General features: G+C 41.0%; 1 protein-coding gene across 2 annotated transcripts in view; it reads right to left on the bottom strand.

Moving 5' to 3' along the window:
- TTF2 (transcription termination factor 2) overlaps positions 1-12,449 on the bottom strand; it is a 46,798-nt gene that overhangs the window by 1,682 nt on the left and 32,667 nt on the right. For both annotated transcript variants that reach the window (XM_077119767.1, XM_077119766.1), the window contains exons 14-22: positions 12,100-12,253; positions 11,708-11,799; positions 10,908-10,990; positions 10,271-10,404; positions 9,278-9,448; positions 5,720-5,778; positions 4,775-4,928; positions 4,024-4,106; positions 2,569-2,643 (exon numbers count right to left, since the gene is read on the bottom strand). In XM_077119767.1, the coding sequence (XP_076975882.1) occupies positions 2,569-2,643; positions 4,024-4,106; positions 4,775-4,928; positions 5,720-5,778; positions 9,278-9,448; positions 10,271-10,404; positions 10,908-10,990; positions 11,708-11,799; positions 12,100-12,253 (1,005 nt within the window). The remainder of the gene's footprint in view (positions 1-2,568; positions 2,644-4,023; positions 4,107-4,774; positions 4,929-5,719; positions 5,779-9,277; positions 9,449-10,270; positions 10,405-10,907; positions 10,991-11,707; positions 11,800-12,099; positions 12,254-12,449) is intronic.

Genomic DNA, 12,449 nt, shown 5'->3' on the forward strand with positions numbered 1-12,449 from the left:
AGGTGTGGGTATGGAGAAATGAATATAATCTTGCCCTCAAGATAACAGGAAAGCAAAACAAATAAATAATAACAATAATTATATAACTCAGTAAGTGTATGTTCAGTGTACAAAAAGGGCAGAAGAAAATCTGTCGTTCGATTCCCGGTGCCTGCACATGCAAAAAAAAAATCTGTCCGGAGTAGTCAAGGAAGGCTCCATTGAAGACTTCACTCTTACTGTGCGACTTGTAGGATGAGCAAGGGTTTGCCAGATACAAAAATGGGGAGGGCATCTGAGGAAATGGGAACAATGTGTACAGCCATGGAGGGGTTTTAGAGTAAGGTACGTTTGAGGAAGATCTAACCCATCAGTTCAGCCATGGCAAAAGTCACAAAGACGCAACTACGCTGGAGCACAACGGCAGAAACTCAGGGATCTGGCAGGGCCAGATGATGGGTAGTTTTATGTCAAAACCTAGAGGTAGTTTACTTGTTAAAATCCATATTTTACCCTATAACTACTTATAGCTACTGAAGAATCTGAGTAGAATAGCAGTCACATTTATTAGTTAAGAAGAGCCCTCTGGTGGTGTGCTGGTTTCTGAAGCTGTTATGTACCCCAGAAAATGCTACATGCTTTTAATCCATCCCTGTGGGTGCAGATCTATTGTGGTTGGGACCTACCGCTTAGATCATTTCTTTTGAGATGTGACCCACCTTGTATGAGGTGGGTCTTAATCCTTTTTATTGGAGTCCTTTATGAGAGGATAAAGGACAGAAGAAGCTGAGAGAGTGTAGAAAAAAGCCCCAGAGAAGCAAGCAAGGACCCACAGAAGCTGAAAGCAACAAAACCAGGAAAAAAGTACCAGCAGACGCCGACCATGTGCCTTCCCACGTGACTCGTGTGCCAGAGGCCAGACTTTCCTTAGAGAAGGTATCCTCCTGTTGATGACTTAATTTGGATATTTTCATGGCTTTAGATCATAACTTGCAAACTAACACGCCCCCCTTGTTAAAATCCAGTCCACTTCTGGTATATTGCATTTTGGCAGTTTTAGCAATAATGAAGTACAAGACGGCAGGAGTACGTGAGGAAAGGGTTAGGAGACTTGGTTACTAAAAGAGAAAAGGTGAGAAACAAGAGCTTGAAAGAAGAAAGTGGCGGTAGGAATGACAAAGAAAGGATGGTTATGAGAAACGTTTTGAAAATAAACTTAAAGGACTCTATGAAAAGTGAGAAAAAGGGAGGAATCCAATTTCTGGCTATGATTAGATGAATGGTGATACTGGTCATAAGGACAAGGAATCCAGAAGAATAGATTTGAAGTGATGGGAAAAAAGAAGCAAGTTTAGTTTGTGACACTTGAGTTCCTGGAACATGCAACAGTACTTGCTATGCAGTGGTTGCTCAATGGGTATTTTGTGAATGAGTTGAATGAAATAAATGAATGAATAATGGATGTGTATGCAAACACATATAAAGATACCTAGCAGGAATTTGGATATGCAGGTCTGAGGTTTAAGAGACCTTGGAACTGAAGATAACAGATTCTGGACTTACTAGAGTGGACGGGAGTATTAAGGAAAGGACATACAGAATGAGCTGAGAAGAGGGCTAAAGACGGAGGAAAACTAATATAATCACCATATTTGGCAAATCTGGGGAGTCCCTGGTGTCCCTTTCAGTGGAGCAATGCAGAGAGGTTAAGGTAAGTAAGTAAAGACAGTGATCTGTAATTCTTCAGGCAAATTTCCCATGAAAGGAAAGGGAAATACAGCATTGTAGCTGAAGTGGATTACATACAGCATTAAGGCAGATTTTGTAATCTGCCTTACAAACAGGTGGTGTTTAAACAGGAAGATCCCAATCAGAGGGACATTCTACAAAATAACTATCCTATAGTCTTTAAAATTGTCAATGTCACGAAACACAAAGAAAGACTGAGGTCCTATCTCAGATAAAAGGAGACTGGAGAGTGTGACAACTGCATGCTGGGCAGGATCTGGGGTTTGCATCTGCTATGGAGGACATCACTGGGAGAACTGGCAAAATCTGAATATTGTAGAGCAGCTAACACTATTACACCGATATTAACATCCTAATTTTGATAATATTACTGTGGTTAAATAAGAGAATACTTATTTTTAGGAAATAGACCAATATTTGGGGGTAAAGGAGTATATTGTCTGCATCTTATATATACATATACATTTATCCATCTCTTTGAGGAGTTTATAGGAATTTCCTGGTGCTGTTCTCACCAACTATAATGAAGTATGAGGTAACTCTGAAATTGTGTCAAAATAGAAATTAAAGGAAAAAAATAAAGGAGAACCTTTTCACAGGCAACCTTGACTGAGAAACGCATCACCATTATACACAAGCTTATTTTTCTTCTCAAGGACCAATTCCAAGGCTTTCCCCAAACTGCTTCTGTTCCTTTCTCAACTCTGAGTACCCAAGGTGTGCCTCAGGAGACTCCCACAAAACTGAACACCGAATAATGTCCTCTGAAACGCTGCTGGAGAAAGACTGACGAAAGCAGAAATTGGGAAGGCTTCTGGGTGCTGGGAGGCCTTTTCTTACCTGTGTATGACGACATCCTTCTGCTGCCCGACTCGATAAATCCGGTCACACGCTTGATCTTCAAGGGATGGGTTCCTGTTAGAGGAGAGGGAGAGCCCAAAGGGGTTGGCATCTAGATCAGGGGCTGGCAAATGACAGCATGGACCAAGTCCAGCCCACAGCCTATATGGCTTGTGAGCTAAAAATGGTAGTTCTATTTTTAAGGGGGTTGTTAAGAAAAAAAAAAAAGGAAACAAAAGAATATGTAACAGAGAGAATATTTTGCAGAGAACTGCAAAGCCTAAAGTATTTACAGGAAAAGTTTGGGGACCTCTGTTCTAGGTTATACTGGCCTATTCCAGTATAGTACCAGACATCTGCTTGCCCTCTAATGAAAAACTGGGGTCAGATTGCTAATGACACAATCATCAATTGATGACTATATGTTATCGAGGTGAATCATACACTCAAATTCAGTCTCAAACTGGATGACCATGGGCAAGTCATTTAACCTCAAGTCTCCAGATAGGAAGTTGGAAAATACAGGGCCTGGCTAAATGATCTTGAATACCTTTTTCAACTTTAATAGTCATTGACTCAACTAAGGAGACTACATTTTTCTTCCTATAAATGCTCATTAAAACTTCAAACTATTTTCTCATCTTACCTCTTAAAAATCTTGGATAATGTTCTCCATTTCAGAAAACAGCATAATTTCCACTGTAGAGTCCCAATATGCTTTCCTTACTAACATGGCAGGGAGGCCCAAGAACGGGAAGGCCTGAGCACAACCTCCCAGAAGGTAACAGGTTGGCCTGTTTGTACATCTGGGCCGCATGGAAAACTAGGCAAACAGCAATCTTATCAGCATGCCTGGTTCAGTGATCCCCGACTGGCAAAACTGGAAACCGAAATATCGGGACTAATTATGAGACTGTCTCCTAGCAACACAATAACTCTTTTGTATCTAGAAAGGATGCTGCTTTGCTCCTGGTGTTGACATGCAGCAAGTCCAGAGGTGATGTGTTAAGTGTAACATAATTAGATCTTTATTTGCCTTTTTCTTTAGGAGTAATGTTTCCTCTTCTTTTCCAAGGTTGAGATTTTCTTGGCTCTCAACAAATGTGTTTCCAGAATGTGGTATTCTGGAGAAGAGGTAAAACTTAGAGGTGTTAGCTCTTAGCTAGGAGGAAAAGCTGTGCTCCCAGTTTCCATGGAAACAAATGTGAGATTAAAAATAAAGTGAGAGGACTATTTTAAATAGTCATTTGAAGCCGTGCTTGCACAGGAATTCAGGGAAGTCAGCTAGCCCTACAGCCTGTTTAGATCTGTGGCTAGACAAATAGATGTGTGGAACCATCTCTATGAGAAAAAAAAAAAAGAAGTGCACACGACTTAAGTAGTAAGTCTTACTGCCCCTCTAACCCACTGGTCTCCCAACTGTGCTGGGATAGTGTAAAAATCCAGAATAGTTACCAGTGCATGTCCAGAAGAAAAAGATGGTTTCCTCCAGTCAAGTTCAGACCAACACCTCCAGCCAAGAGAGAGATCAGCATAACCTCCGAAAGGAAGCACCCCATTAACTTTATACAGACTTGGTCTCATAAAGCAGCTCCCCTTCTGTCTCAGGTGAAGCCCATACTCAATACAGACAAAGCACCGAGTTCCTATTACATTTCCTTCTGCTGTAAACACATGCCTCATCTTTGAGAAAATTCTTCCTTTTTTGTGTGTGTGAGTCAACCTCAAAAAAGTAATTGTGTCCTTGCCAAAATATACAAATACTATAATTTAGAGCTCTGAGCGCAGTTAGCTTGATAAACTTTGTTAACCAGATTATGTCTATCCCATCAGTCCTCCCCCCACATTGCGATAATGATACTCCTGCCTATCACTTTACTAATCCTTTCCAAATTCTTGTTATCCATGATTTCCCTCTGTATAATTCATATCAAGACCGCACCTATCCTTCAAGTCTTAACTCGAACGCTGCCTCCTTCACAAAGACCTTCCTGACCCTAACCAGCTCTGATTTACTCCCCTTAGAGCCCTCATAATTTCATTCTTTTCAGAATATTTGTACATTTTGATATGTGCTCCAATAAATGTCTAATAAATTATGAACCCTTGGAGGGGTCAAGACTCTAAATATTTAAAATGAGTTCTCTCTCTAGAATCAAGACCAGTTTGCTCTTTGTTACATAGCTCCAATGTGAACAGCTTGTACCTGGGGGCCCCTGGATTTGCTGTTGAATGCCTCTACCAAGTCCATCCTCTGCTTGGGGTTGACGGAACCATCAATGGTGGCATAAGTCAGCCCATGCCGCTTAAGGTGCAATGCCACCACTCTCAGCATGCAGGTCCACTGGGAAACAATGACACTGGACGGAAGAGTCAAATGAAAATCCAGACACCACCAAAATAGATTAAACTAAACTCATCTGCAGGGCTTCAATGTCCCTGCTAATCTTGAGATTCAATCATCAAATGTAGGGGAGGGAAGATTTTCTGCTAAGGGAAAAAGGCACATTGGTCACATTATGAGACTAAACTGCTTCCAGTTATTTCCAGCTCCATTTTACAACCTATCTTGTGCTAAATGAAGTCAGAATAAAGTGATGGCCAGGCTAAAGTAATGACTTTATTATTTGGGGATATAGTGCTCATTCAGAGATGACCTGTGCTCCTGCAGTAAAGGGACACAGGCCACCCTCCACCTTGTGAGCCTGAACACCATGCTGTGTGGTTTCTCTACTCCTCCTGGTAGGTTTTAATTAGAGTTTAAAATTTGTTTTAGATTTAAATCTATCATATATACAAATACAGGTGTACAGCCGATATGTAAGGTGTAACAAATAAAATGAAATTCCTTGCATCATGCATGCAGCGTAAAAACATCACCAGCACTGCTAGAGCTCCCTGATTAACCACACTTTCTCCCTCCCTTTTGCATTTGTCATTCCCTTGCTTTTCTTTATATACTTCTTTACTTTTAAATGTATACAATATTGTAATTAGCAATCATTGGGAATTTGTGATATAACCTCAGTGCTTTCTGCTGAGCACAGCTCAAGACCCATGATACAAAAAGCTGAGATTTATGACTATCAGTAATAGCAAATTTTCTTGCTTAATTACAACCATTATTTAGAGAATGAAGTAACACATTTACCTCTTCTGGGAGCCTGAATTTCTTTGGATTGCCTCCAGTTCTGCCAACAGAGACGATATCTGGGAAAGTATTACATTAAAATATGTAGGTTTAAGCAAATTCACTTTTTTGCATCTTCTCTTACCCGAAACACCACTGTAGTCTCCTGGATGTCTGTTTCTAGTCTTACCCTTTCTATTTCCACTCTCCTCTATGTGGCCCCAGGGCCATTTCTACAATGTAAGTGTCATTTCATTTCCTGGGCAGAAGCCCCTTCAGTGGCTTCCCATTGAGCATAAAGTCTAAACTCCTTAAAATGACCTACTGGGTCCTTGCTGCTCTGGCCTCTGCTTGCTTCTGTAGATTCGTGTCTCCCTGTGCCCTCCTCAAACTCTACGCTCTAATCATGCCAAAATCCTTCCTCCAATGAGCCACACCCTCATCTATGTCCAGATTGTTCCCTCTGCCTAGGGTGCCCTTACCTGCCAGCTAACACCACTTCTCCTTGGAGGTCGTCTCCAACCCCAGAGTGTGGACGAGGAGCCCCTGTCTACGCGCTACTTCAGCACCTGTCGTTGCTACTACCGTGGTCTTCACCACACTGTGCACTGACCGCTTATTAATCATCTCCTGGTTCCACTGAGGTGCTCCAAGAGGCGGGACAGTGCATTCTGGGTTCATTTCTGTACTCCTAGCACAGCACTAGAAAAGAGAAGGTACTACCCTATCATTTGCAGGAGATGAAAGCACCTTACCAACTTTAAGGCCTCCTCCCAGTGTTGTTGAAAAGGACCTGTCCATTCTGAGGAACACTTCCTAAAACTCCCAAACAAGCCCTCTTTGTATCTACCAAAGCTCCTCAGGGCACATGTGAGTCCATATAGTAAGAGACAGTAGGAACAAGGGGGGAATGACTTGGGAGAGAAACTGGTTTCTTTCTTCTGAACCACTGACGTGAAAGACTATCCGAAGCCTGTAAAAGCCTTACTTCATCCCCAGAATGTAGGCGGAGGAAGAAAATTGGATAGGGAATCAAGAGGTGATTATAGTTCTCGCTCTGTCATCAAATGGTGGTACCACCTCGGAATCCCAGTTAAAGCTCAGAGCAGTAAGCAGGCAGGCGTGGACCAGATGAACCAGGAGTGCCCTCGGCTCGGACATTCTACAAGTCTGCTGGTACAACCGCAATCTGCGGGCACCGTGCACTATGCGTGAGGCTGCTTTTCCATCATGACACACATTCTGAAGCCTGGGTCGGAAGGGAGTCAAAGGACGCTACTGTTTTCAGTTAGGAGGGAGAAAAGTAGGTAGACTTGTTTTTTAGGTTTTTGGTTTTTTTTTTTCTTTTAGTTTAGAGAACAGAGACACTGAATTTCCTGGTGTCTTGGCAATTCTAGGTGGTGGAAGGTATATCGATTCAAAGCTAAAGCTCATGAAAAAGCCAGCAATAGGTATCTTGAGAAAACTGTAAGGTGGGAGGGTTGGAACCATGGTCCAGGAACTGGGTTGACCCCAGAATGTTACTACACCCCAGTTCCAGTTCCATGCTACGTGAGTTTAGCTTGGTGCTCCCCAAGGAGACTTTCTTCCCCACATCAAACAATTGTGAGTGGTTTGAACGACTACTAATAGGCTTACATTAAGAAGCTTTGTGAATTGATATTATCTGAGTATAACAAACACAAATTATTAAGAATATAAGTTTTGCCAAAAACTAAAGGACAAATACCGTATGGTCCCACTGATGTGAACCGACATTAGAGAATAAACTTGGAATATGTCATTGGTAACAGAGACCATCAGGAGTTAGAAATAGGGTAAGATAATGGGTAATTGGAGCTGAAGGGATACAGACTGTGCAACAGGACTAGATACAAAAACTCAAAAATGGACAGCACAATACTACCTAATTGCAATGTAATTATGTTAAAACACTGAATGACGCTGCATCTGAGCTATAGTTTTTTTTGTTTGTTGGTTGGTTCTGTTTTTTTTATATATATTTTTTGTATTTTTTATTTTTATTTTTTTCTCTATATTATCATTGTATTTCTTTTTCTGTTGTCTTGCTATTTCTTTTTCTAAATCGATGCAAATGTACTAAGAAATGATGATCATACATCTATGTGATGATATTAAGAATTACTGATTGCATATGTAGAATGGAATGATTTCTAAATGTTGTGTTAGTTAATTTTTTTTTAATTAATAAAAAAAAAAAAGTTGAAGGACTCACACTTCCTGATTTCAAAAGTTATTACAAAGGTATAGTAACCAAAAGAGTGTGGTATTGGCAAAATCACAGACATATAGTCCAATGAAATAGAATTGAGAGCACAGAAACAAAACCACACATACATGGCCAGTTGATTTCAACAAGGGTGTCAACTCCATTCAGTGGGAAAGAACCCAGAACACCCGCAAGCAACCCAAATGTCCATAGACAGATGAATGAAGAAACAAAATGTGATATATATATATATATATATATATATATTGTTCAGACTTAAAATGAAGTAAAAAGCTTAAAGTAAATGAAGATACATATTACAACATGGATGAACTTTGAATACATCATGGTGATGTAATAAGTCTGGCACAAAAGGACAGTTATTGTAAAAAAAAGAATATACGTTTTAACCCAATACCTGACATGATTCTAGCCACACGATACCCCTCTTATGCGTCTCTCTCAGTTCTTGGTGGTAAAGACCTAGGTAAATGTGTTAACATTTTAATGTAGGGGGATGCAAGGGTAGAATCCTCGCTTCCCATGTGGGAGACCAGGTTCAATTCCCGGCCCATGCAGCTCCCTGGCCCCCCCAAAGAATTAATTTAAAGGCAACAATTCATTTCTCTTCTTAAATAACATCACTTCATTGGCTGTGACCTCCTGTCAAGTTACAATTTTTTTTTAAAAGAAGAGAGAGCTTGAGACTAGGAATGACAACTTACGTTAGCTGCAGAGAGTAATAAGCTATACTTTCAGGGTAAGAAAGACGATGGCGCACATGCCAAGCCAGCTAATAGAAAGACAAGGTTCAACTTACAGCATATCTCCCCCTTCTCTAGCAGAATTCTTTAGCCTTAGAAAGCTTCAGTGAATTTAGAACAAAATGATAAATGAAGATAGAAGGGTATGTAAGAAGCATTATTTGACGATGGGAGACTTTCAGCAAGTTAAAGCAGCTGGTTCTCAGATGTGTTATAGTCTCTGTGGACAGGACTTTGTCGCTTTCCTTTAAGCTTTTCCTAAACAAACCGCTCACTTGCTTGAGCCCTGTCCACAGCATAAACCTGAAATGTTTCTTTTCCACCAATCCACAACAGAAAGCCTGCCTCAATGCTGCAGCTGTTCCAAATCACTCTCTGCAAACCCACTATATTAGGGTTTTGGCTTTAATTGTGAAATAAAATGAGACCTTATGATTGGCAGGAGAATCTGACCAGCTGAAATCTAATAGCTCTTCCTGCTCTGGCATCAAGATGGCTCTATCAGTTTGGACAAGTGAGGTTCTCTTGTACAGGAAAACATGTGAAGAATCTAAATTGCTACCAGAAGGGAGGAGACAAAAATACCTTAGTGCTCTTTCTTGTATCTTCGAAAAGCTCCACCTTGAAGCATGTGCCATTAAGGGAAACAGTGGAAGAGGACTCTGAGCTCTGGAGTTCAGACAGTGTCAAAGCGCTGAGCTGCTCTTCCAGGGAAAGGACGAGCCCTTCACTCTTCAGTTCCGTGGGGTCCAGGGCCTGACAGAATAAAGATGGGACAGGAACAGAAAAGGTTTCAGGCAGCTGAGACAGCCACGTTACCAGCTAAGGCAGTGTTAACTGCTTAACACTTCACACGGCAAAATGTTTTGTAATTTATCATGAGTTACTCCGCAGAGAAACTGATTAAAGTGTTATTTTTCAAGTTTTATTTCTTACCAGATTAATGAGAAATCAAATGCTGGAACTTTTTTCTATTAATTTTTTATTTTTGGCCTGGGCAGGCTCCGGGAATCGAACCTGGGTCTCCATCATGGCAGGTGAGAACTCTGCCACTGAGCCACCATGGCCCACCCCAAATGCTGGAACTTTTTAAAGACTTCCCAAACAGATTACATGATTGTTCTATTGCTGGAGCAATACTTAATTAGATAAGTGATAATCAAAATAAAGTAGCATAGCTCCCCCCAAAGAGTAGCATACTCTCTTAATTATGGATGGGCCTCTATCCAATGTAAAGATATCTTTTCAAATTGTATTAATATCTGAGTTTTCATACCTAAACTTAAAAGTCTCAATACTGCCTGAAAGCAGATAGCACCAATATCTAAATTAGCTTTATGACATTCTGAAATACCAAAGCATTCATAAATGATATCCTTTTGAACAACAGGCAAAAAAAAAATACTGACCAAGCCACTATGGGACTATCAAGATTAATAGAAAACAAACTAAACAAGCCCCTTCCTCCTTCTCTCCACCAAAAACCACACCACCATTTTCTCTGACCCAGCAGATGAGATCACAGTAGCAGAGCGAAAGGAGCTGCTCAGATGACAAGGCGCTGAGGGCTCTTCTCACCGACTTAAGTAAAGAAAGATGACAGCAACACTGGCGGAGTCTCAGCAGCTGTGACAGGATGTGGGCAGTGCTGGATCTCTGAGAGTCTGAGGTCACTGGGTATCCAGGCCCACTGGGTCCAAATTCCTGTGCCACTTCCAAGAGGGCAAACAAACCACAAAGAACAGTACAGGATTTTAGAAAGAGAAAAATGGAGAAGAATCAGGAAGTAAATGAGCCTGTTCTACTGTTTGGTCTGAGATTCAACAACACAGTTATAACTCACTTCTAGGCCAACAAAGAATTAAGTCAAATGAAAGGCTGGTTTTCTTCATAGGCCTAACTACATTCTTTTTTTGGCATGGGCAGGCACTGGGAATCAAACCCGCGTCTCTGGCATGGCAGGCGAGAACTCTGCTACTGAACCACCTTCGCACACCTCCAATTGCATTTTAAGAAAGAAGATTTAGAAAACAATTAAAAAGTTTAGATCACCAGGTTTGGTGCTGGCAAATCACTGTAGTTTACTTTGTTTTGAGGTGCCTAAGGTCAAGCCTCTGATACCAAGAATTTCATAATTGCCCAGTTCTGTTATTTTACTGAATCTGAATGCCCGTTTTCATTAGTTACATGTATTTATAAGTATCTCACTGCTTACCTCTACTGAATGGATTACTGGGGCTTTGTCCAGATTGGTTGTATCCATTTGTATGTCTTTTTAGATAGGACTGCAGAGCTGACCTGCCTCAGATGAAAAAGAAAATGCATATATTAGACCAAATAAGTTTTACAGTGGTTACTGCTTAACTGTGCTTGCAGTAGGACCTTGGTAAATTATAGAAGTGAACCTGTTAAACAATGCTAAAATCATAGCAAGCATTGGCCAAAGGCGATGAAAAAGTTATTAAAAAAATCATAATGAGCCAGTAATAAAGAGGTACAAAAAGAGAAAAATGTGTTCACATTGGAAATGAGAAGCACCAAGCAGTGGAGTCAATCTGCAATTCAGAGAAGGGAAGGATTTCTAAAGATAGTGCAAAGTACACATGACACAAAGGATTATAGAATCTTTTTGTTCTTTTTTTTTTTTTTTAAGTTCCAATGAGGTGCCAAAGAACACAAATTAAGTGGCAGGACAAAGACATGCCATTTCCCAATAAAACTCCACAAGGACCAAACAGGTCCAGTCTACAGTGACCACACCCTAGGACTTCTATGCAAGGAAGCCCATGAAAAGAACAGGTCCAGGAGCCTTCAGTATGTACCTGAGCTAGAGAGGGGTACACAGGAAGGGGACATGGAGAAGGGGACAAAAACAAAAAAGGAATGCAGATAACCCAACTAATCAATAATACCATAAATACAGTTAGAGGAAACTTGACCCTCAACTCACTCCCAAGCAAGGAGAGGGATAAAACCAACAATGCAAGTGAGGAGACACTTATTCATTGCATATACCTTGATCTGGCATAAAAGACATTATAAACAGACTCTTCATCTTCTGAAAGCTTTAAATGGTGCAACTGGAATTTACGCTGGGGCAGCATCACCTTGAAGAATAAAAGAAAAAAGAAGCTTGCATGGAGCTATCCAAATAAACTGAATATTACAGAGCTAATTCCCCAAGGTTGACACTGGAAATCTGGTCAACCCCTGAACAGCAGCGTCCACCCTTCCCTAAGAAAAGGATGTAACACATGGCAGGGACAGCGACCCTAGGGCTTCCCCTTGAGGAAAATGGATCACTCAGAGGTTCCTAAAGCGAAGGAGATGGCTGCTCAACACAAGACAAGGCCAAGGCCATCAGCCTTCCCAGGTCTCCCCCAGGGACACACTACAAAGGAGATTACCAATGGTTTGCCAGTAGGGTCCAGCTGGTCTTTCGTTCTCCTCAGCAAAAGGCTCCTGATTAAAATGCTGAGCCTTTCTCCACCTTTCTTTGTACCGTTGTCAACTTGACTCTTCCACAGATTGAAGTCATCAAATGGAGAACAACGGAGAAATCTTTTTTTCGGTCAGGAAAGAAAGGCAGAATGGAGGAAAGGGAAGGTACAGGAGGATGGAGCAAAGGTGCAAATAAGACGTAAGGTGAAAAAACAAACCAGATTTTCTGTTGCATCTGTCACCCGATCATTTTTAAAAGTGAATTTCATAGTAAAGCTCTGCTAGACAGATCAAAAGGATCCAAGTCAGGAATGAA

The sequence above is a fragment of the Tamandua tetradactyla genome, chromosome 11 (genome assembly GCF_023851605.1).
Source record: "Tamandua tetradactyla isolate mTamTet1 chromosome 11, mTamTet1.pri, whole genome shotgun sequence".
NCBI classification, from domain to species: Eukaryota; Metazoa; Chordata; class Mammalia; order Pilosa; family Myrmecophagidae; genus Tamandua; species Tamandua tetradactyla.